Genomic DNA, 23,617 nt, shown 5'->3' with positions numbered 1-23,617 from the left:
TGAGCCCGAGCTAGAGAGTTTCGGTCTCAGACTTAAGAAAACAGGATCCTGGGATCTGAAGCGGACCGGCGCAGAACAGCTAGGGAAACTGAGGGCCATGAACCAGGACTCTGATTCTTGCACAGGCGACTGCGAAGGGGGCGCGTCCTGCCCAGCGGGCCGCCTCCTCCCGCCCCCCACGCCGGGGGTCCCCTCCGCCTTGTCTTCGCCCTCGCCAAGTCGCCACCTCGGAAGTGAGCCATGGTAGCTGCTGTGGCAGTGGCGTGGCTGCTCCTGTGGGCCGGGGCCTCCACGCAATCCGAGCAGGACTTTTACGACTTCAAGGTGGTCAACATCCGGGGCAAGCTGGTGTCGCTGGAGAAGTACCGCGGCTCGGTGAGTGGCGGTCCCCTGCAGGCCTGGTGAGGCAGGGCGGAGCTTGCTGGGGGACGCCGGGCCCGGGCGTTTCAGGGGATGCTCCCCTTGGGTGCTCCACAGCTCAGACACCACCCCGACTGTTCCAGCCGCTTGATCAGTCCCCCAGGCCATTGCTCACTTAGGCCCGCGGCTACGTGGCACACAGCTAGGAGCCATCCGAGCTCACTCAGCTCTCCGAGGCTCACGATTGCCCGGAAGGTGAAGGCCCGCCACCCTCCGCTTTCCCTCTCCCAAGTGGAAGAGAAACCCTAGCCTGTGAGGCCTTTTGCGCCTCCAGTCCGGCTTCTGCGCCTGTAACAGTGGGTCCAGTGAGAATGCGGAGAGACAGATGTGCAGTGGAGGGAGTTACCATCTGAAATGGACCCTTTCTTTCACGGTACTTAGAATGCACACTAAGCCCCCCCGCCCCCCCACCTCCCGCGAGCGAAGACTTGGGCACAGGTCTGCACAGCAGTGGAAAGCAACCTAACTTGTAAGAGAACCCCACTTACACCCTTTTCATCCTTGGTCCTCCTAAGGGCCACCCCTTAGAGGGCAGTTGTGATGAATCGCAAGCAAGCAGACCAGCCCCTCCTTACTAGACTGAATCACTCACTGTAAGGGTGTCAGGACTGCAGGTTTTTGTTGATTTATTCAGTTTTTTAGTGAAAAGGGACTTGAGCAAGACAAATCATTCCAGACAAAGAAAGACACAGAAGCAAAACAGGAAGGGTTGGGATGAACCGGGGATTTCAACAGTGGTACCTGAAGGATACAAACCCCTAGACTGAATGGTATTAGATGAGGCTGACACAGCCAGGGGCACTGGGAACTATAAATTCAGAGATCCAAGTGCTGCCAGCGCACGCCTGTAATCCAAGCGCCCTGGGAAGCAGAGGCAGGCAGATCTCTCTGAGTTTGAGGCCAGGCTGGTCTACAAAGTGAGTCCAGAACAGCCAAGGCTACACAGAGAAACCCTGTCTTGAAAAACACAAACAACAAAAACAAAACCCAGGTGCTACACTGTGATGAAGAATCCCCTCAGGAGAGGAGCATGCTGGCACCCACTCACTTTTAATTCCAGCACTCCGGAGGAGGAGACAAGCTGACCTCTGTGAGTTCAAGGCCAGCTTAGTGTCTACATAGGGCGTTCCAAACAGCTAGGGGTATATATAAGTAAGAACCCTATCTCCAAAAATAAATAATATAGAATTTAAAAATCCTTCAAAGAACCTTCTGCCTGTTGAGGTGGAGTCGGGAAGCCTACCGTGAAGACGCGGGGTGCTGGACACCCATGGACATGTGAACCCAGCATCCAGATGTGGCTGGACCACAGAAGAATGCCGTCAGTATGCTTCTCTTGGGAGCAAGGCCATCTTCAGGGGCAAAACTGTTCTCAATAGCCTGAGGTTCTCCATTAAGCTGGGAGTCCCTGCCACGGCCACGTGCCGTGAGTTTCAAATGAGAGGACGGTGTGGGAACACATGGTCAGCTTCAGGTGCTCCGTGGTGTGGTAGGTCTCATCAATGACCTCATCAATGACCTCATCAAGACAAAGGGCAGCAAAGATCAGGGCTCACTCCTAGTCAGGTCTCCCTTCCCTTTGAATGCAGACTTATCACCCGAGCATCTCTAACAGTCATTCATTCACTCTTTATTACCCAGAACCTACTGTATACCAGCTAGAAACCCAAGCCGTAAAAATCAATAGTGGTGAACAGAGCAAGTTTATGGCTAAGTCAAGCTTATGAGGAGGAAAGACGGTAAACAAGGCACTGAAAACCGAACCAGGCCATCAGAATAGCAATAAAAGCTTTATTAAAAAAAAAAAAAAAAAAAGCCAAGGAGGCAGAGGCAGGCAGATCTCTATGAATTCAAGGCTAGCCTAGTCTACAGAGTGAGTTCCAGGACAGACAGGGGTAAACCCTGCGGCAGACTTTTGTTATTATAGTGTGTGTGTGTGTGTGTGTGTGTGTGTGTGTGTGTGTGTACACATGCCTGTCATGGTGTCCAGGTGGAGGCCAGAGAACAACTTAGGGGAGTCATTTCTTTCCTACTACTTTGTGCAGCCATGGGATTGAACTCAGAATGTCAGGCCTGGCAGCAAATTATCATCTCTCCATTTTTTTGTTTGTTTGTTTGGTTTGTTTTGAGACACTGTATCTCACAGTGACTAGCCTGGAACTTGATATTTAGACCAGGCTGGTCTTGAACTCACAGAGATCCACTTGCCTCTGTCCCTGCCTCCTAAGTGGAGGGAACAAAGGCATTCGACACTTTTCTTTCCTTTCTTTTGAGACAGTCTTACTATGTAGCCTAGGCTGGCCTCAGCCTCCTTAGAGCTGGGATTACAGGTATGTGCTACAGACCTCATGGGGGAACACTTTTGGTAGTCAAACCTAGGCATCTAGTGGGAACAGACTAGGGTGATGCCAAACATTTCACAATAAACAGGACAGCTCCACATAAATGAAGACCTATAATCTTAATAGTGCTGAATTTGAAACTAGATTGAGCAATTTGTGTCCAGTATTCCAGATGGACCCTGGGAAACAGTCTTCTTTGGGTAACCTGGTGATATCCCAACTTGTCTCAAAAGCAGCCATTGGAGATAGGGATAGGGCGCCAGGCAAAGGATTTTTTTTTTTTTTTTTTTTTTTTTTTTTTAGTAATATATAGCTAGAAGCCGGAAATGTGGCATTGGTGCCAAAATTCTAATGACATCATAACTAAGTTCTATCAGCTAGCCTTGTATGTATTGCCTAAAGCCTTTAATAATATTAGAGCTCAGTGATCAAACTAAGTATTTTTTACTAGAATGGAGGAGATAAAAAGGGATTTTCTTGAGAGGTCATTCTGTCTGTGTATCTGTGTGCTGACAGCTCCTTCCAGGGAAAGGTACAGGGAACCACACAGCTCCGCTTCCTTTTTCTATAGAGACTTCTGGGAAGGAGCCCACCTGGAATTTCTGGAAGCACCCAGCTAACCATCTCAAGCTGAACCCCAGTGTTCCTTTCTCCTCCTCAGCATGACCCACTGATATGTGCTCCCTGTGTGCATGCCTGCCTGTCTGTGAATGTGCTACATGGGTCTGTGGATATGTGTACCACTAGCTTATGTAGGTTTGCGTCATAGAACATGTGCATATTAATTTAGGTGAATTGTGTGCATATAGTCGCAGACGCATGTGTGTGTGCATGTGTATAGGCCCCTAGGGGTGTGTTTATGTGACGGCGCTATACACATATTTACATATGTACATAGCATTCTTGCATGTGTGAAGGCGTCACTGATGTGGACATACTGGAGCTGGATCATATGTGGCTCTGAGTTTCCTTCTGTTTTGTTTGGTTTTGCCATGCAGGTTTCCTTGGTGGTGAATGTAGCTAGCGAGTGTGGCTTCACAGACCAGAACTACCGAGCTTTGCAGCAGCTGCAGCGGGACCTGGGTCCCTACCATTTCAACGTGCTTGCCTTCCCTTGCAACCAGTTTGGCCAACAAGAACCAGACAGCAACAGGGAGATCGAGAACTTTGTCCGCAGCACCTACAGTGCCTCTTTCCCCATGTTTAGCAAGATCGCAGTCATCGGCACTGGTGCCCACCCTGCCTTCAAATACCTAACCCGTGAGTCTTGTCCCTTTCATCCCTCACCTTTCCCCTACCCCACCTCCACCACCACCCCCATCCCCTATCTGCAGCCAGGACTCCCTGGGCAACAGAAGCTGCTAGCTGCCTGGGTCACCTTTGTTTTCCTGACCCTTGGAGAAAAGTGAGGGTAGGCGTGAGCCGAGAGGAATCCTGCCCAAGTTTCTCCACACCTGCTGTCTCACCCTAGGACGTCCATGAAATCCTGTCTTCACTCACAGGGCCTCCCGGAAGGAGACAGGTCATCTTGCTTTTGTCAGTGGTCACGAGTTGAGCTTAACGACTTCGGCTAGAGAAACCGAGGCATAGCTATGAGACGCCACATGCCTGGAGAGGGCTGATGAGGGTGATGAGTGGAAGTCCCTTGATCTGAGCCAAAGTCTGTACGCTAAGAAGGAAGCCTTCTCTTCAAAAGATCAGCTTAATTGCCATGCGGATACCAGTGACAGGCCAGATGTGACTTCACTAAGGGCAGAAGAAGGCAGTAGAGTGTGTTAGGCATCCTGTGGTCAAGCTGCCACACACAAGACAGTAGAGAAACTGCTCCAAGATGGTCTAAGGGGGTGCCTTTGTATGAATGGGGAATGGGGCTCTGTGAGCAGTTAGGCAGGGTTTCTGTGTCACTGTGCTCTGTTTAGGTCACACACAGTTGGGACATCTGTATAGCACTATCTCGAAGGTTAGGGAGGTAGCTCATTTTGTTAAGGAATAACTTTTTTTGTTTGTTTGTTTTTGTTTTTTGTTTTTCAAGACAAGGTTTCTCTGTGTAGCCTTGGGTGTCCTAGACTCACTTTGTAGACCAGGCTGGGCTCGAACTCACAGTGATCCGCCTGCCTCTGCCTCTTGAGTGCTGGGATTAAAGGCGTGCGCCACCACGCCTGGCAAGGAATAACTTTTACAATATTGGTCTGGTCCCTGCCCAACTCTGGATTTTCAAGACAGGGATTCTCTGCCTAGCCCTGGAGCTCACAGAGATCTGCCTGCCTCTGCCTCCCCAGTGCTGAGATTAAAAGCGTGTCACCACTGCCCTGAAGGGTCTCTCTGATTGGGACTAAGTATCTATGTAAGAGGCAGGTTTGCTTCACTAAGGGTCAAACATTCAATGGTCTGAGCCTGTTCATTGAAAAGTGGGGTTCTGCTGGGCGATGGTGACGCACGCCTTTAATCCCAGCACTCAAGAGGCAGAGGCATGTGGATCATTGTGAGTTTGAGCCCAGCCTGGTCTACAAATTGAGTCTAGGACAGTCAAGGCTACACAGAGAAATCCTGTCTCAAAAAAACAAACAAAAAATTTAATTGGGATGGGTGTGGTAGCTCACCCCAGCACTGGGGAGGCAGAAGAAGGTGGATCTCTGTAAGTTTGAGGCCAGTCTGATCTACAAAGTGAGTTCCAGGATAGCCAGGGCTACCCAGAGAAACCCTGTCTTGAAAAACCAAAGTGGGGGGAGGAGATTTCATTGGAAGCAGGGCATTGTGGGGCAGGCCTACACTTGCCAGTTAGAAGCAGGGAAGATAAGCCATTCTAGGCCAAGTTCACTGTCCAGCAAGACTACAGTAGCCTGTGTTACAAGGAATCCAGATTTCCAGAACAGGGTGTGACTCTTTGGGGTCATTGGTAAAAGGGGAGTAATGGTGCTGTGTCGGGTACTTCTGAGGCTCCTAAGCCAGTCTCTCTCTCAATCTGCATCCCACAATGGGATGTCCTGGAGAGCTTTTGAAAAGTGCTGGTAGCTAGGTCTTGTTCTCAGTGGCTCTGATTTAAGTAGTCTGAGGGAACCAATAACAGTGGGATTCTGGGAGCGGATACAGGGAGGCACACTCATCGCCTGTTCCCTTTTTCTTTAGAGACCTCTGGGAAGGAGCCCACCTGGAACTTCTGGAAGTACCTAGTGGCCCCAGACGGGAAGGTGGTGGGGGCGTGGGACCCCACTGTGCCAGTGGAGGAGATCAAGCCCCAGATTACACAGCAGGTGATGAAGCTCATCCTTCAGAAACGGGAAGACTTGTGATGACGGGGCTCCCCCCCGCTACTCCCATCCCTCCCTTGGCAAACTCAAGTGGTGCTTCACCGGCAGACAGCCAGTGCTTCTCTCCCCTTCACTCACATAGAGGAAGAAGCCTAAGACTTGGGTGATTCGAATCCAAGAGCAAAGAATAGGAAGTCCTGGCCAATGAGAGTTCTTAAGAGGAAATCACCAGCCCAATAGGCCTCTAGCCAAAGGAAACATGGCAAGGCTATGAAGAAAGCATGTAGAAGGATACAGAGCCGTCATCTACCTGGCCAGGCCTCTGTAGCAGGGCGCCAAGTCTTACCTCACAGGGAGGCTGTGAAGATTGGCAGCTAATACCTGTGAACGTGCCCGGGCAGTGCTAGCCAAAGCACTCAGCACACACATACACATATAAACAAAACATTACTTGTGATAATAAAACTTGAGCTCAACATGCATTTCTAGCCAAGGAAAACCTAGGCCAAATGTTTGTCATGTTTGTTCTCTGTTCCTGTGTGTGTGTGTGTGTGTGTGGCTTTTTTTTTAATTCTGAAAGATGCATATTCTTGGTGTGTAGACTCTGGCTTCTGGCAGAGAGAGAGAGAGAGAGAGAGAGAGAGAGAGAGAGAGAGAGAGAGAGAGAGAACACGCTACTAAAAACACAAATAATAAGCCAAGCATGGTGGTGCACACCTTTAATCCCAGCACTCAGGGAGGCAGAAGCAGGTGGTTCTCTGTGAGTTCAAGGCTAACCTGGTCTACAAAAGGAGTCCAGGACAGCCAGGGCTACACAGAGAAACCCTGTGTCAAAAAACAAACAAAAAACCACAAATAATAAAATAGAAATAAACACTGTCAGTAGTAATTTGATACAGATATTAAAGGCTTTTATTTTAATTTTTAAAAATTTTTAAATTTTTTTTGTTTTTCGAGACATGGTTTCTCTGTGTAGGCTTGGCTGTCCTGGACTAACTTTGTAGACCAGCCTGGACCCTGAACTTACAGCGATCCACCTGCCTCTGCCTCCTGAGTGCTAGGATTAAAGGAATGCACTACCACCACCTGGCTAACTTTTTTATTTTTTTCAATCAAGCTAAGCATTTAATGATCGATTAAAAAGTTATGATCAATCATGCACCACAATGAAAATAGGTGAAAGACCTTGTTATAATTTAAATGTGAGCTCCCCCACCACCACCACAGGCTATATACCTGAACACCTGGTTTCCAGCTAGTGGCACTGTTTTGGTTGAGGGTGGGTGGGTTATGAAACCTTTTATATATAGGGCAGGTATATGACCCCAGTCACCACCAGGAGCCCGTCCACCACTAAGCCTCTCTGGTTATGATGGTCTGGTACTCCTTGAAACTGTGAGCCAAGAGAAATCTTTTCTCCCTTAAGTTACATTAGCCAGATATTTTATCACAGCCAAGAGAAAAGTAAACAATGCCGAGAGAAATTTGCAGACTACAGGTGGCCAGTAAGGATTCCAGACACAGCAGCTCCTTTGATTGCTATGTTCTTAGGGAAGGCATCTGGGGCCCTTGTCGTCCCAACTCTGTCACCCAAGCCAGGACCAGCCGGTATGTGCCACCACACTCCCTCTAAGAACTTTTTGAAAACTGATTATTTGAGACTCTTACATCATGCACCCGTGGCACTCACCTTCCAGTTCCCCCATGTCTGCTCCCGTCCCTTGTAACCTTCCCCTCCCAGTAGAAAGAAAGGGTAAAAGGAAAAACAAGTCCATTTTGTGTTGTGCATATACTCACTGGAGCGTGGTCAAATAATTAGTAGCCAGCCCGGCAAGGAAGGATGAGCATTTCTTCTCCGGCATCTGGGCCAGAAGCCATCAGCTCTGGGGAGCCATGCAGTGGGGTTTGCTTTTCTTCTCTTATCCCTGATTGGGGAAGAAATTTGAACCATTTAGTCCACAAGTTTGTGAGCATTGCAATACGTATAGAACATAAGATCTCTCACGGGAGCTCAGTCTCCACACCGGTCCCGCATTAAGGGAGCAGGGGCTGTCCCCTGGCCATGGACTCTGTTGGCTACAATTTGATCACTTCCCCTGACAGGGTGCCTTACCATGCCACAGAGGAAGAGGATGCAGGCAGTCCTGATGAGGCTGCTGGGGTCAGTTGGTAAGAGAGAGGCTTCCCCTCTCTGAGGACTAGAGGAGGGAAGGAGGGCTAAGAGGAGGGAGAGGGAATGGGAGGGAGTGAGGGAGGGGGCTATGATTGCGATGTACAGTGACTAAATATTTAAAAATAAATTTAAATTAAAAAAAAAAAAAAAAAAAAGATCTCTCCAGGCATGGTTGTGCGTGCCTTTAATTCCAGCACTAGAGAGGCAGAGGTAAGTGGATCTTTGTGAGTTCAAGGCCAGCCTGGTCTACAAAGTGAGTCCTGGACAGCCAGGACTATCAGAGAAAAGCTGTCTCAAAAAACCAACAACAACAAAAGAACTCTCTGGGGAATCTGAGCTTGTTGATTAAGCCAGATTGGCTGACCAGAGACCCTGGAGGGAGATCCTCTTGTTTCTGTTTTCCAGGATTCCTGCCTGACTTTTTATTTCTTTTGGAGACAGGGTTTTTCTGCGTAGCCTTGGCTAGACCAGGCTGGCCTCAAACTTACAGCGGTCCACCTGTCTCTACCTTCCTCTGTCTCTGCTGGGATTAAAGGCATGCGCCACCACTCCCGGCAAAATGCCTGTGGTTTTGATAAGCCACGTATTTTATTTTATTATCTTTTTTTTTTTTTTTTTTTTTTTTGCAAAGTTTGGACTGTTAGAGCCATGATCGGATTCTCCTTGTCATTTGAGGAAGCCTGTTTAATGCTGTGGTGACGCGTGAGGGAAAGGAATTGAGCAGATTTGTCTTGATAGCCTCACGACTGGTCACAAGTGAGTCATGCGGGGTGAGACTTCATTCCCATGGTTTGAGTGTGTATGGTTGCACTGTTTTGCTTCTTCAAAGAGGAGACAATTTGTGTTAAGGAAGGTTTGAACTTGTGGATTTGATCCCAGGGTTGGGGCATCCTGGAGAGCGGTCCTCAGCTACTGTGTGGGAGATATTGGCCCCAGATTTAAGAGTTTTTCTCTCTGTTTTGTAAATGATTTGCTAGATTACATTCTTTTATCTAAAACAAACACTCCACTGTCTCCTGATGTCGGTGTACCTGTTGCTCAGCATTTTGGCCCATCGTGGTTTCTCCAGACTGGAAGCCCCTCTCATGCACATTGGAATCCCCTATAGGCCCTGGACACCACCTGGTCCACAAAGCCTCCCAAGGCCCCTTCTGGTGCACCCCAGAGCACAAGATTTTTTTTACATTTACTAGACAGGGAGTGGGAGGGGCGCATACCACACAGCACATGTGTGGGAGTAGAGAACAGCCCGTGGGAATCCGTTCTTGTCTTGCCTCATTTGGGATCCTGGGAGAGAACTCAGGTCATCAGAGTTAGCAGCAACTGCCTTTGCCCACCGAACCATGCTGCCTACCTGTGATAGTTTTTGTCTGTCTGTTTGTTTGTTTCCTTCTACTCTTTTTTAGTTCTTCCTTGTGGGTTAATGATTTCTGTCTGTTTTCTTTCCCCTCAGTGAATTATATGCCAGTTATAAATAGGCAGTGTTAGCCAGGCGTGGTGGCCCATGCCTGTAATCCCAGCACTCAGGAGGCAGAGGCAGGCGGATCGCTGTGAGTTCGAGGCCAGCCTGGTCTACAAAGTGAGTCCAGGACAGCCAAGGTTAACACAGAGAGACCTTGTCTCGAAAAACAAAACAAAGCCAGGCGTGGTGGCGCACGCCTTTAATCCCAGCACTCGGGAGGCAGAGGCAGGCGAATCACTGTGAGTTCGAGGCCAGCCTGGTCTACAAAGTGAGTCCAGGATGGCCAAGGCTACACAGAGAGACCCTGTCTCGAAAAACCAAAAAAAAAAAAAAAAAAAAAAAAGAAAAAAAAAAAAAAGAAAAAACAAACAAACAAAATAAAACAAAATAGGCAGTGTTCCCTTGAATATATAAAGCCATATATATCTTTTGTATTATACTTCCTAGTCATTTTTCTTTGTGTATTTGTGTGTATATTTGGAACATGATCCTAGGAGCACAAGTCTGAGGCAAATGTGTAGGAGAGGGACTTGGAAATGGTTCCGTGGCTAAAAGGACTTGCCATGCAAGCCTGGTGATCTGAGTTCAACCCCCAGAACCCACAGAAAAGGTGGAGAGAATCAATGCTACAAAGTTGTACACCCATAGCAGACCTGATCCCCCAATAACAAATTAAGTTTTATTTTAAAATGATAAATAATTGAAAATTAAAAAAAAAAAATTAAGGAGCTAGGTGTGGTGGTACAGACCTGTAATCCCAGCACTCTGGGAGGCAGAGGCAGGTGCATCTCTGTGAGTTCAAGGCCAGCCTGGTCTACAAAGTGAGTCCAGGACAGTCAAGGCTACTCAAAGAAACCTTGTCTCAAAAAAAACCAAACCAAACCAAACAAAAATTTTAGAGTATATAAGTGAAACAAAGCTTTTTCTTTTTTTTTTTTTTTTTTTTTTTAATGCTTTTTTTTTTTTTTTTTTTTTTTTTTTTTTTTTTTTTAATATTTCTTTCTTTTGTTTTATTTTGGTTCTGTTTGTTTGTTTGTTTGTTTTCTGAGTCAGGGTTTCCCGGGCTGGCCTTGAAGTCACAGAGACTGGCCTGCCTCTAACTTCCTAGTGCTGGGATTAAAGGCACATGACACAACACCGGTCGGTCGAAACAAAGCTTTTAGAAGTTGTTTTAGGCCTGACCTGGTAGTCCCTGCCTGTAAATACAACACTTTGGCGGTAAAGAAGGCAGAAGAGTGAGGAGTTCGGGCTACTCCTGCTACGCAGTGAGTTTGAGGCCAGCCTCACTAGAGACTGTCTTAAACAAAAACCCAAGCAGATAACGGGGATGAAAAGATGGCTTAGCAGTACATCAGGCGGCTCACAACTACCTATCACACCACTTCCATGGACTCTAAAACTTCTGGTCTCCACAGGTACCATCCCTCACGTGACACACCTACAAACGGACACAAACATGGGGAATGAATGGAGTCCTGAGTGAATATGAGTGTATTTTACTGGTGTGCGCAAGGTCATGTCAAGGACCTCAATGCCTCAGACCCATGAGAATGACCCATGTGAGTTTCAAGGCTAAGTAGCAAAACCCTATCTAGTAAATATGATATACGAATATATTAATTCAATATACAATATATTACATAATTATATATTATGTGTAAATATAGAATATATGTGAATATATAAAATAATATGTATCCATTCTTCTGTGTGTATTTATGTATATATTTGGAATATGACCTTAGGAGTACAATCCTGAGACAAATATGTTGAAAAGGTTCTGGGGAGATTTTGTGTGTGTGTGTGTGTGTGTGTGTGTGTGTGTATACATACATATCTATGTTTAGAAAGGAGATTTATTCACTATGGCCTTATAAGAAAAAGGAACAAAACATAATGACTTCTTTCCAAGTTATTCAAGGTCCTGATGCAAGATTTATGTTTAAATAGAAAGTAAGATGTCTATATAACTAAACAGTTCTAATCAAGGTATGGTCCCACCATCCCTGATCCATCATTGCCTGGGCTCCTGCAAGGTGGTCTGACAAGTTGTCAGAACTCTGTGAAATCTCTTTCTGGGGGACAAGAGCCCCTTTAGCTGGGGGTCTCCATCTAATCTTTCTATTAGCTCGAAACTGGGAGGAAATCCATTTTCTTGGAGCCCATTGTCTCAGAAATCTGATAGACAAAGTGAAAGACACGATGTCTTTCTTACAACATCTTTGCTCCTACTAGGATGGTTAAATTTGAGTGCTAGCTCCATACTGGTCCAGGTCTAGACCTAGACACTAAAGTTTTTTTTTTTTTAATTCCTCAAAAATTTTGAGTCCAGAAGGCTGTGGTGGTGTACACCTTTAATCCCAGCACTTGGAGGCAGAGGTAGGAGGATCTCTGTGAGGTCAAGGCCAGCCTGGTCTACAGAATGAGTGAGTTCCAGGACAGCCAAGGCTACACAAAGAAATCCTGTTTTGAAAAGCAAAAAAAAAAAAAAAAAAAAGAAAAGAAAAGAAAAAGAAAGAAAGAAAGAAAGAAACACAAAAAGCTGAGTCCCACCGATGACTTTCTAGTGCTCTTGAGATACGTATTTCTATAGACTTGACTAGATTTCGGCTCACTCTACCATACACAAATCTCCTCTCAGGAAAATGCCAGCTTAAGTCCTTATCAGCTCTCACCTTAGCCATTGGCTGGCATTATCTACCAAGATCTTGGTGTTAAATTAATCCCCCGGTTATCGGTTAACACTTGAGTAGTTGATTTATGATTATCTACTAACGGTTTTAATTATCTCCTAACGCCTACTTATGTCACCCAGATACTTCTTCATTAGGCTTGTATTACATGACAACTTGGCTACATGCTAAGCTTTTAGTATTAATCAATATTTTCGGAGCTTGCTTTAAGCATATTCCTAAAGCTGTAGCTATGTACCGTTATTTAGACTGTAGCCATCGTCCCTCTTCACTGGGGCTGTTAGACACGTATCGCCTAACGAGGCAGAACAGAAACGCAGGGACAGCTGTGGAAACACGAGAAGGAAGAAAGAAAAAAAGGACACACACCCCCCCCATTCTAGCCTTGGTTGAAAGCTCTGGGCAGCTGAAAACCAAGAATTCCAGCACAATTACACTTGCTTAAGACTTTACTTCTTCCCAGCCGGAAACCTGCAATTTTCTGGGAATCTAACCAGAAACTTTCTTTATAGTAAAAAGATTAAAAAGATGTGTGTTCTAGCCTCCTTGTGCGACCCTAGTGGCTCCTGCTTTTATCTTATCAGATTGTAACCCATCCAAGGCATCTTCAGAGCCATCCTATAATTCCATTTCTCAAAAAAAAAAAAAAAAAAAAAAAAAAAAAAAGGCTGAGAGATGGTAAAGTGGACAAAGGTGCCTGCTACCAGGCCTGACAACCAACCTGAGTTCAAGCCTGAAATGAGTCCCACGGGCAGTCCTTTGACCTCTACCCATGTGCCGTGACACATGTTCACATGTATGCATGCACACATCTACATACATACACAAAGATAACAACTTTTTCTTTTATGAGACAAGGTCTCACGATATGGTCTCAGCTAGCCTGGAACTCAGTGTGTGGACCAGACTGGCCTCAGATTCACAGATTCCCTCCTGAGTGCTGGGATTAAAGAGGTGTGCACCACGGTGCCCAGTAAGAGGTTTCCTAGCAACCTTTGAGATATAACTTGAGAGCCATGGAGATGGTATATGCAGCCAGTGCCAGGACACCTAATTGCAACTCTCCCTTGAGAATGCTATGCCCATGTGGGTGGGTCTTGACCTTTTCCCAAGCACCTCTTTCTCATAACCTTTATGTTTAAAATCTGTACTTAGATATCTTTGATAAATTTGGCTCTATACAGGCTAGTCCCAGAATTCGTTTCTGGGTCAAAGCCAAGGATCCCGTTTTCCCTGAGCCAAAGTCCTCAAAGGTTATGGGACTTTCTCAGGCTACTTCCAGTAGAAGTGTGGAGCTGTGTCTCCAGGTTCCTGTCACCACTGACATTAATGACCACGGGGGATACCTGAAATTGTAGACAGTATCAACCCCTCCATACACTATGTTTTCCTATATATAAACACCTGAGATAAAGCTTAATTATACGCACAGTAAGAGATCAACAACAATAACTACTAATAAACCATCATACTATACTATAAGAGAAGTGTTCTCTCATTCTCCCTCTCCTCCCCTCCTCTCTCCTCCCCTCCTCTCCTCTCCTCTCCTCCTCTCTCCTCCCCTCCTCTCCTCTACTCTTCCTCCCCTCTCCTCTCCTCCCTTCCTTTCTTCTCTCCTCTCCTCCCCTCTCCTCCCTTCCCCTCTCCTACCCTCCTCTCCCCTCCTCCTCTCCTCCCCTCTCTCCTCCCCTCTCCCCTCCTCTCTCCTTCCCTCTCCTCTCTCCTCCCTTCCTTTCTTCTCTCCTCCCCTCCCCTCTCCTCCCCTCCTCTCCTCTACTCTTCCTCCCCTCTCCTCTCCTCCTCTCCTCTCTCCTCCCCTCTTCTCTCCTCCCTTCCTTTCTTCTCTCCTCCTCCTCCCCTCTCCTCCCCTCCTCTCCCCTCCTCTCTCCTCCCCTCTCTCCTCCCCTCTCCCCTCCTCTCTCCTTCCCTCTCCTCTCTCTTCCCTTCCTTTCCTTCTTCTCTCCTCCCCTCCCCTCTCCTCCCCTCCTCTCCTCTTCCTCCCCTCTCCTCTCCTCCTCTCCTCTCCTCCCTTCCTTTCTTCTCTCCTCTCCTCCTCTCTCCTCCTCTCTCCTCCCCTCTCTCCTCCCCTCTCCTTCCCTCTCCTCTCTCCTCCCTTCCTTTCTTCTCTCCTCCCCTCCCCTCCCTCCCTCCTCTCCTCTACGCTTCCTCCCCTCTCCTCTCCTCTCTCTCCTCCCTCTCCTCTCTCTCCCTCTTCCTTTCTTTCTCTCCTCCCCTCCCCTCTCCCTCCCCTCTCCTCCCCTCCTCTCCTCTTCCTCCCCTCTCCTCTCCTCCTCTCCTCTCCTCCCTTCCTTTCTTCTCTCCTCTCCTCCTCTCCTCCTCTCTCCTCCCCTCTCTCCTCCCCTCTCCTTCCCTCTCCTCTCTCCTCCCTTACCTTCCTTTCTCGCTCTCCCCTCCCCCTCCTCCCTCCTCTCCTCTACTCTTCCTCCCCTCTTCCTCCCCTCTCTCCCTCCCTCCTTTCTTCGCCGCCGCTCTCCGCCCTTACCCTCTCTACCCTCCTCTCCCGCCTCTCCTCCCTCTCTCCCCCTCCCCTCCTCTCGCCTTCCCTCTCCTCTCGCCTCCTTCCTTCTTCTCTCCTCTCCTCCCCTCCCCTCTCCTCCCCTCCTCCTCTACTCTTCCCCCCTCTCCCCTCCTCTCCTCCTCCTCCTCTTCCCCTTCCCCTCCCTCCTTCCTTCTTCTCTCTCTCCTCCCCTCTCCTCCCCTCCTCTCCCCTCCTCTCTCCTCCCCTCTCTCCTCCCCTCTCCCTTCCTGTCTCCTCCCCTCTCCTCTCCTCTCCTCTCCCCTCCTCCCCTCCCTTCTTCTCTTCCTCGCCTCTTCTCTCCTCCCCTCTCCTACCGCTGGATAAATAGAGCACACAGTACAGATGCACTAGACAAAAGTTTGTTTCACACTTGAGAGAGGATGAACCAGGACGGCTCAAGAGCTCACCATGCAACCACAACAGCAATTTTAAAATTATGAATCAGAGCTGGGCATGGTGGCATAAAATTCTAATCCCAGCACTTGGGAGGCAGAGGCAGGTGGGTCTATGTGAGTTTGAGACTGGCCTGGACTACAAAGCAAGTTCCAGGACAGCCAGGGCTACACAGTGAGACTCTGTCATGTTAAAGAAAAAAAAAAAAGTTGTGAATTATTTATTTCTTGAGTTTTTTGTTAATATTTTCAGACCACAGCGCACGGTAGATAGCTGAAGCTGTGGGACATACAGTTGTGGAGAAGCAGTGCTACATAGATCCCCAGCCATGGGCTCTAGTCAGTGGTGTCTTGCTTTGTTTTGTTTGAGCAAGGTGTCACTGACGGTTGCAGTTATGACAAAGGTCTTTGTCTTTTGTTGAGCTCTCTTTACAGCTCCTGTTGGATTTCTCATCATACCAATGCATCCTGTGTCCCATCCTCATTACCATCTGTCATTTTGTTCCAAGTTGGACAGATGGATGGTAAAGGGAGGAAGAGAGGAAAGTCAGGGGTCTCTCTGGAGCATTACAATCCGAGCAGACATTCACTCATCAGCAGATATTTCTTGAGGTCGGGCCTGAGTGTCAGGCTCTTGCTATGTTTTAGGGTACATCAGTGGGGGGAAAAAAAAACAGGCACACTCCTAGGTGAAGCTTAGAGAATAGTGGAGAAAATGAATAATTACCCTGATTATTTCATAATTGCAATTAGTGGGGACTTGACCTATTCTGGAATCAGAGAACATCTCCCTGAAAAATGACATTAAAGGGGGTTGGAGAGATGGATCAGTAGTTAAGAGCACTGACTGCTCTTCCAAAGGACCTGGGTTCAATTCCCAGCAACCACATGGCAGCTCACAACTGTCTGTAATTCCAGTTCCAGGGGATCTGACACCCTCACACCAATGCACATAAAATAAAATTAAATGAATTATTTTTTAAAATGACATTAAAGCTGAGAGCTCTACTTTTCAAAAGAATTAGAGACTGAGGTATGCAGTCCTACCTGGATGGAGTAGCTTGGGCAAAAGCCCTTAGGAAGAAAGATGTTGGCTCTGATAGAGCCAGTACCGCCCATGGCCAAGTGATAAGAGTCTGGAAAGGTAGTCTGGCCAGTTCAGGAAGGACTTAGTGATCTAAGTGAGAACTGATAGTGAGCTGGGTCGGCACGGCACAGCCTGGCTGCCACAGGGGTCCTAAGTCTAAATGCTAGAAGGTCACTGTAGGGCAGAGGATGTCGGCACTGGTGGAAGTAAGCTGCTCTGGGGATTCTTGGGGGACAGGTAATCCTGGAGATACTGTGGAAGAAGGAACCTCCAGCAGGGCCAACCTGAGGGTTGCTAGAGGGGACTGCACCTCCTTTCACATTCCTGGGTCCCACTGGAGTGATTATTCTGTTGGATACTGTCCAAAAGCCACATTTTAAGAAATACTGCCTAGGGTATAGCAAAACAAACAAAATGGTGGACAAATAGGATTCCTCTCTCTCCTCCCCATATAAGTGCCCTGTTTCGGCTTCATCTATGGTTTCTGCTACTTTGTGACAACACAGATTTGGCTGCTCTAAAAGGAAAGAGATGGTTTATTTCATCCCATGTAAAAAGCCAGACCTTTGCCCTGCTCCTCAAGAACCCAGGCTCATGACTCTGCCCTCCCCAGGATGTTGCCAGCGTTCTCATGGCTCAAGATGGCTGCCCGTCTGAACCGTATTCCTCCTATGTGTGTCTTATCATTTAAAATGCAGCACTCCGGGAGGCAGAGGTAGGCGCATCTCTGAGTTTGAGGCCAGCCTTGTCTAGAGTCCAGGATAGGCAAGGCTACACAGAGAAACCCTGTCTCAATAAATAAACAAATAAACAAATAAATAAATAAACAAAAACAAGCAAGCAAGCAAACAAACAAACCAATGCAGTCACCTAGCCACACCCAGCTCACTAGAATATAAAATGTTTATCTTGCATGGTCCTCCAAATGAAAACTGAAAGGTTTAAACAGGACGTGGTGACACATGCCTGGAGTTCTCTCTCAGCACTTAGCAGGCAGGCAGGAGGATCAAGTCATGTTCAGCCAGGGATAAATGAAAACGAAGGAAGGGAGGAATGAAGGAAGGACAGAGAGAGAGAGAAAGAGAGAGAGAGAGAGAGAGAGAGAGAGCACAAGAAAAAGAAAAAAGCAAGTGTTTGAGGGAGAACAGACGTTGAGAAGGCAGAGATAAGAGTCACCTCTACTCCAGACAGTAACACCCTTCAACCCCCTCCCTCTTTTCTTCCTACTGCTTCCTGGTTTCACTTGATACTCTTTACTGGGGTTTTAACAGAGGCTAATCTGTATTCTGCCACAGAAGAGGATTGAGATGGAGGGATTAGTGGAGATAGGGGAATTAACCATCCTTGGAGCTCATCTCCTTGGTCTTAACTACTCCTTCAACCCAACAGTCCTGCTGCAGGGTGAATGCTGTCCTCCTGAGCTCCTCCCAGCATGCCACCCACCTGTTCCACTGGACTTTGACCCAGAACGCCTGCTGGGCTCTTTCCCAACGTCTTTCCATTGCTTTTCTTCTTCCCATCCCACTTCTCCTTCTTGCCTTAACATGGCTCTGTGTCTTATCTCCATGGTACCCTGAGCATAGCAAACATCTGACTCATAGCAGGTGTTCAAAATACATTGTGGGGGTGGGAGTGTTGGGGGACATCGAGGTCAGTAAGCGGGCTCAGCAGGTAAAAGTGCAAACATGACAACGACTTGATGACTTGAATTCTATCTGGGACCCACATGGAGGAAGCAGAAACGACTGTAGGTGTGCACCACGGCTTCTGGGTATCTTCCTCACACACACAGTATGACTCTAGCTCCTGAGGATCCAACAACCTCTTCTGGCCTCTGATGGTTACTTCCGAAGGTCAGACTAGGTGACTCAGACACATTCCATAGGGGGAAAGAAGCATTTGCAGAGAGCCCAGGATTGGAGGCATGAGAGATGGTCCAGCAGTGCTCTTTTTTTGTTTGTCTGTTTGGTTTTGTTTTTTGTTTTTTCGAGACAGGGTTTTGTTTTTCATGTTTTTTTTTTTTTTCGAGACTTTTTCTATGTAGCCCTGGCTGCCCTGGAACTCTCTTTGTAGACCAGGCTGGCCTCAGAACTCACAGAGATCACTTGCCTCTGCCTCTGAAGTGCTGGGGTTAACTTGTGTGCCACCACACCCAACAATAGGCTTTAAAAGAAGCATCAATTGGGGTTGGAGAGATGGCTCAGTGGTTAAGCCTGCTCTTCCAAAGGACCTGGGTTTAATTCCCAGCACCCACATGGCAGCTCACAACTGTCTGTAACTCCAAGATCTGACACCCCTACACCAATGCACATAAATTAAAATTAAATAAAATATTTTTTTTAAAAAGAAGCATCAGTTTAAATAAAGAAATGAAGGAAGGAAGGAAGGAAGGAAGAAAGGAAGAAAGGAAGGAAGGGAAACGAGAAAAAAATTTAGAGGAAATGGAATTGTAGAAGAACTAAATAAATCATGATGTGAACACAGGCCAGAAAACTATACCACAGCAAAAATGAGTCAATGAGATGGAGCAGGGGCCTCAGCACGAACAAAGTCCACAGACATGAGCCTGGGTGGGAAACGATCTCTGGAAGAACTGTGTGATTCTTGTGTTTAAATTTTAAACCACAGGCAACGCAGCTCCACACATTGCTCAAACATCCAAAACAGGCGACAGCATCAATAAGAGCTCAGGAATTGTAAGGTCAGGACAGGGGCTGCCTGGCTATTTGTGGGGTGGAGGTGGAGGAAGGGGGATTTCAAGCCCGACAGTCAGCCGAGGCTACACAGAGAGAAACCCTGTCTCAAAAAAAGTAAAAAAAAAAAAATGTTTCCCCTTAAACTAAGTGGAGAGTCCATCTTTGCGTTAGTCTTTTTTTGTCGTTTTGTGTGTCTCAAAGATTGCTAAGTAAAGCAAACAGCAGACCCAATAAATCCTGAGGAAAGGGTGGGAAGAGCTGACTGGTCCTGGATCTGGACCATGGTCCCACCATGGCCACCGGCTCTCTTGTCTCAGGAGACCCAGTGCCATTCTGGAAGTGAAGGGAATGCCACCTCCCTGAGGAGAGGCTACAAAGCCATCCTTTCTTCATTTCTCCAGACACGTGAGCAGCATGCTGGTTCCCTTACATGGAGCAGATAGGGACACAGTTGGTCTGGGTCTCTCTCTTTCTCTCTCTCTCTTTCTCTCTCTCTCTCTTTCTCTCTCTCTCCTCTCCTCTCCTCTTCCCCCCACCTCCTCTCTTTCCCTCTCTCTCTATGGAGCATGGCTGCCAGAGCATGGCACACACACACACACACACACACACACACACACACACACACACACACGGCCTGGTAGTGGAGTGGGATCAGTTTGCTCTTCTGTGACTGGTCATCCCCACTGACAGTCAAGGGAGGAGCAAGGGGTGAGGGGCTGTTTCTTTCCCCTGCTATTCTTGAGGGAACTGGCCCCTGAGCCAGGTCATCAAGATCAACAGTGCAGTTTTGAGTATCTCACAGAAAGGCTTAGTGCCGATGCTTGCCTCACACCAGACCTGCTTCATCTGGAGTTATCTCAGCTCCTGCTCCAAACAGAGAGGGACCAGCTACTGCCACCCGGTAGTAACTGGAACTTATTCCTTGTACGTCCTTCACTAACTTACTAGTCCTGTCTAGGACTTGGTTTTCCTATCCATAAAGTTGGTGCATAATTGTTGGGGGTCAGGTACCAAGGGAGGTGTGTGTGTGTGTGTGTGTGTGTGTGTGTGTGTGTGTGTGTGTGTGTGTATGTGTGTGTGTGTGTGTGTGTGTCACTATGAATGATTTTTTTTTCTTTTGATTATTGACATTTCCAATTCTTTTTTTTTTTATAAAAAAAAATACATACGTGTTTTGTTGATTTTGTTTCTTTGATTATTCTTTGTTGTTGGGGGTGGAGCATTTTTTGTTTTTGTTTTTCCAGACAGGGTTTCTTTGTATAACCCTAGCTGTCCTGGAACTCACTCTGTAGAACAGGCTGGTCTGAAACTCGGATAAGCCTTCCCAGTACTGGGATTAAAGGCATGAAGCCTCAACTCCACACCACCACCACCACCACTCCTGGTCTTTCTTTCTTTCTAAAGATAAGGTCTTGATATGTAACTTTAGCTGGCTTGGAATTTGTTGCAATTCTCCTGCCTCTGCCTCCCAGGTGCTGGTATCACAGGTGCATTCCACTACACTAGCTAGTTTTTCTGAGAGAATACCACTGTACAGGTTGTTGGGAGGAATAAATAGATGTGAAAAGCAAAAGCAGAAATGAAAGTTGACACTTGGCTCACCCTGGCTCAGCCTGGCAAAACAGATTCCATCTCACCCACCCTTCTCTCTGTGCTCTCTCATACAGTTTTCCTCTTCTGGGGATGAAAGGCTTTGGCTCACAGACTTCATCTTGGGAGGGAAAATGGGAACGAACTTGGATGGCCACTGGCTATATGCTTTGGGAACGTCACTTAACCTTCGGGAATCTCAGTCACTTTGTCTGCAAAATGAGAAAATAAACACATAACTCAAAATACGTTTTCAGTTGGCAAGATGGTTCAGAAAGCAAAGATGCTTGTTACCAAACCTAACAACCAGCGTTTCATGGACGGGTAGAACAAATCATGTGCACGCGCGCGTGCACACACACACACACACACACACACGCACACACATGTTTTGCCTGGCTTATATACAGATTTTCAAGTTGACATGACATACAAGATGAGAGATTGCCTGTCATAGGATAGATGAGAAATAAGTGTCTTCAGGAAAAATATTATGAAGGAGCGTAGCAGGTATAACAAAGGAACAAATATTAAGGAAGGAGCTAAACCAAAGGAAGCAGATGATTTTAACACAAGATCACAAATCCACAGACTCTTCCAGACATAACGGAGAGGGAAAAATCACATCCTTGTTAATGCTCGCTTCCAACTGAATTCCAGCACTTCCTTCTAGAATTCAAACAAGTGACAAAACAAAACAAGAGCACAGTAAAGGTGTCTACAACTTTGTCACTACAGAAATGACCTCAAAATTATAGTGCTTAAAGCTGGGCGTGGTGGCGCTCACCTACAAAGTGAGTCCAGGATGGCCAGGAGCCAACCAGACAACCAACAACAACAAATTATAGTGCTTAATAGATTTATCTCTCAACTCTTTGACATTTTAAACAGCGATTGACAGCCTTTATGATCTTAAATAATTTTTTTTCAGTTAAAAAATCATTATTAATAGCAGCCTATATACTTCATCAAGAATTTAAAGGACCTCTTGGCTGGACAGTCATGGCAGACCTCCAGTTGGGCCATTGATGGCTGTGTAACATTGTGCTTGTTTCTCTCAAGGGCATAAACCTTCCTCTCTGGTACTAGGGAGAAATAAATTAGTTCTTGACTGGAAAAGGGTTTGGGGAATTGTATTCCCAGTTTTGCCAGCTGACCGTGTCTCATGAGGCCTCACCTCTTCCCAAAGGACTCCTCCCTCCATCTCTAGTTCTTTTTTTTTTTTTTTTTTTTTTGGCTTTTTGAGACAGGGTTTCTCTGTGTGTAGCCTTGGCTGTGCTGGATTCACTTTGTAAACCAGGCTGGCCTTGAACTCACAGCAATCCACCTACCTCTGACCCTGCTGGGATTAAAAGTGTGTGCCACCATGCCCCGCTCCACCCCTACTTCTGATAGATACAGGTCAAAATGGTAGCCAACCAACCCAGTCTCCAGGGACCACAGAATAATAACAGCCCTTCTTGGTTTTAAGGTGCCGGTGTTGAACCTGGGCCCTCACGCATGCTAGGCAGATGATCTACCATTAAGCTATACTTGATGCCAAAGAGAAGTGCTAGTTCATTTCTGAGACGAGATCTGTATTGCCAGGCTTGCCTTAAACTCCTGGACTCAAGCAATCCTCCTGCCTCAGCCTGCTGAAATGGTGGGACTACTGGCTCATGCCATCAAATCTGGCTCCTTTTTTGTGACCCTTAAAGGCATCACCCTCTCAAAATCCTTCCCTGTCCCCTCACTTGGAGCCCCTTTGTGTCCACAATCTCTGCACTCCCTTTCACCTCCGGGTCCTGTGCTGACTCCTTCACTGATCTCTCTCCCTAATGATTCCCCTGATTCCTCCACCAAACCCAGATCTGACCCCTTCAGGTGCCCAGGTTGGAGGCTGGGGACACAACGCCATCTGTGGACCAGCCTTAGAGGACAAAGGAAAGAGAAGCACGGGGAGAGGGGGGGGGGCAGTTAAGCTTACACCAGAGCCCTTCAGAGTCGCGATCCCACACACACACATGCCCCAGCAAAGGAGAGCATCACTTTAACTGCTTCCTACTGTATACTTCTGTGAAAACAGGGAGCTCGGGCTCCAAGGAACTGGGTAAGTCCTTGGGGATCTTCTGTCCACCCTCTCAGGGTACATTGGGGGAACGGACGCTCTCTGGGAGCACCTTCAGACAGGAATGAGAACGCGGCCCTTGTAGTCTGGAAACAAGTTGTGAAGGTTGGCAGCCCCTAATTGAGATGTGGGGAAAGGCTTATTCCTGAGACAATTGCCCTATTGTCCTTGGCCAATAGCAGGGCGTGCTAAGAGGGGATGTATAAACATTGTGGGTAAAAGAGGGAGCAGGAGATGAAAGGAAAGAAAGGTAAACTAGAAAGTACAATTTTTAAAAAAGATGACTTTAAAGAGCGGGGTGTGGTGGCACACACCCAAATCCCAGTATTTGGGAGTTGGAGGGGGTCATCAAGATGTCAATGCCAGTGTGGAAGTGAAAAGGGGGTTTTCGGAGAATTTTCAAGACAGCTGGGCTCAGGAGGAGCCCCAGGAAATGATTTGTCTCTGATCCTCAGCTGCCGTCTATTCAGTGAAAATTCCTGGTCCTCCGATTGCTTTGCCAATTAAATGGATTAGTGTGTTCGTCAACCTGAGAGGACATCACTCCGCCTGTCTCCTGCGTAGCACACAACCTCTCTGAGAAGGGTCCTGGCGCCCGACAAGGTGGTACCTCGCGCTGGCGAGGGCCTCAAATATCCACCTTGCTTCTCTGGCCCTGTCGCATGGTGTCTCGGAGGCTGGGGGCAGCTTCCGCCCCCATTGTGTCCCCGCGCGCTCCCCTGCCTCCGCGCCCGCGCACCTGGCCACCTGGTCCCCAGGCGTCCGATCCTCACCGCTCTTCCGCGCCTTTCTCTGCGCGCCTCTGCCGGCGCACTTGCCAGGCTGCCTGGCCTTCGGTCTTTTTCTCCGGCTCCGCTGGGTCTCCGGC

At 47.5% G+C, this 23,617-nt stretch overlaps 1 protein-coding gene and 1 long non-coding RNA gene across 2 annotated transcripts in view; one reads left to right on the top strand and one right to left on the bottom strand.

Moving 5' to 3' along the window:
* Window positions 1-23,616, bottom strand: part of LOC127211723 (uncharacterized) — a 50,585-nt gene extending 26,969 nt beyond the window's left edge. Inside the window, exons 1-3 of the long non-coding RNA XR_007833453.1 lie at window positions 23,489-23,616; window positions 9,374-9,470; window positions 7,808-7,935 (exon numbers count right to left, since the gene is read on the bottom strand). This is a non-coding gene — a long non-coding RNA (uncharacterized LOC127211723). The remainder of the gene's footprint in view (window positions 1-7,807; window positions 7,936-9,373; window positions 9,471-23,488) is intronic.
* On the top strand, window positions 171-6,512 carry Gpx7 (glutathione peroxidase 7). The gene is made up of 3 exons (XM_051171754.1): window positions 171-375; window positions 3,761-4,022; window positions 5,889-6,512. The coding sequence occupies exons 1-3, from the start codon at window positions 241-243 to the stop codon at window positions 6,050-6,052; spliced, it is 561 nt and encodes a 186-aa protein (XP_051027711.1). The 5' UTR covers window positions 171-240; the 3' UTR covers window positions 6,053-6,512.
* Window position 23,617: the final 1 nt, after the last annotated feature.

The sequence above is a fragment of the Acomys russatus genome, chromosome 29, assembly GCF_903995435.1.
Source record: "Acomys russatus chromosome 29, mAcoRus1.1, whole genome shotgun sequence".
Classification (NCBI taxonomy): Eukaryota; Metazoa; Chordata; class Mammalia; order Rodentia; family Muridae; genus Acomys; species Acomys russatus.
The sequence above is the reverse complement of the archived record's forward strand: the minus strand, read 5'-3'. Positions and strand labels throughout refer to the sequence as shown.

Excerpts from the sequence above, each read along its gene's own strand:
- Gpx7 (XM_051171754.1), top strand. The coding sequence starts at position 241 with ATGGTAGCTGCTGTGGCAGTGGCGTGGCTGCTCCTGTGGGCCGGGGCC. Across the intron at positions 376-3,760 it reads TGGAGAAGTACCGCGGCTCG|GTTTCCTTGGTGGTGAATGT; the intron begins GTGAGTGGCGGT and ends TTTGCCATGCAG. Across the intron at positions 4,023-5,888 it reads TGCCTTCAAATACCTAACCC|AGACCTCTGGGAAGGAGCCC; the intron begins GTGAGTCTTGTC and ends CTTTTTCTTTAG.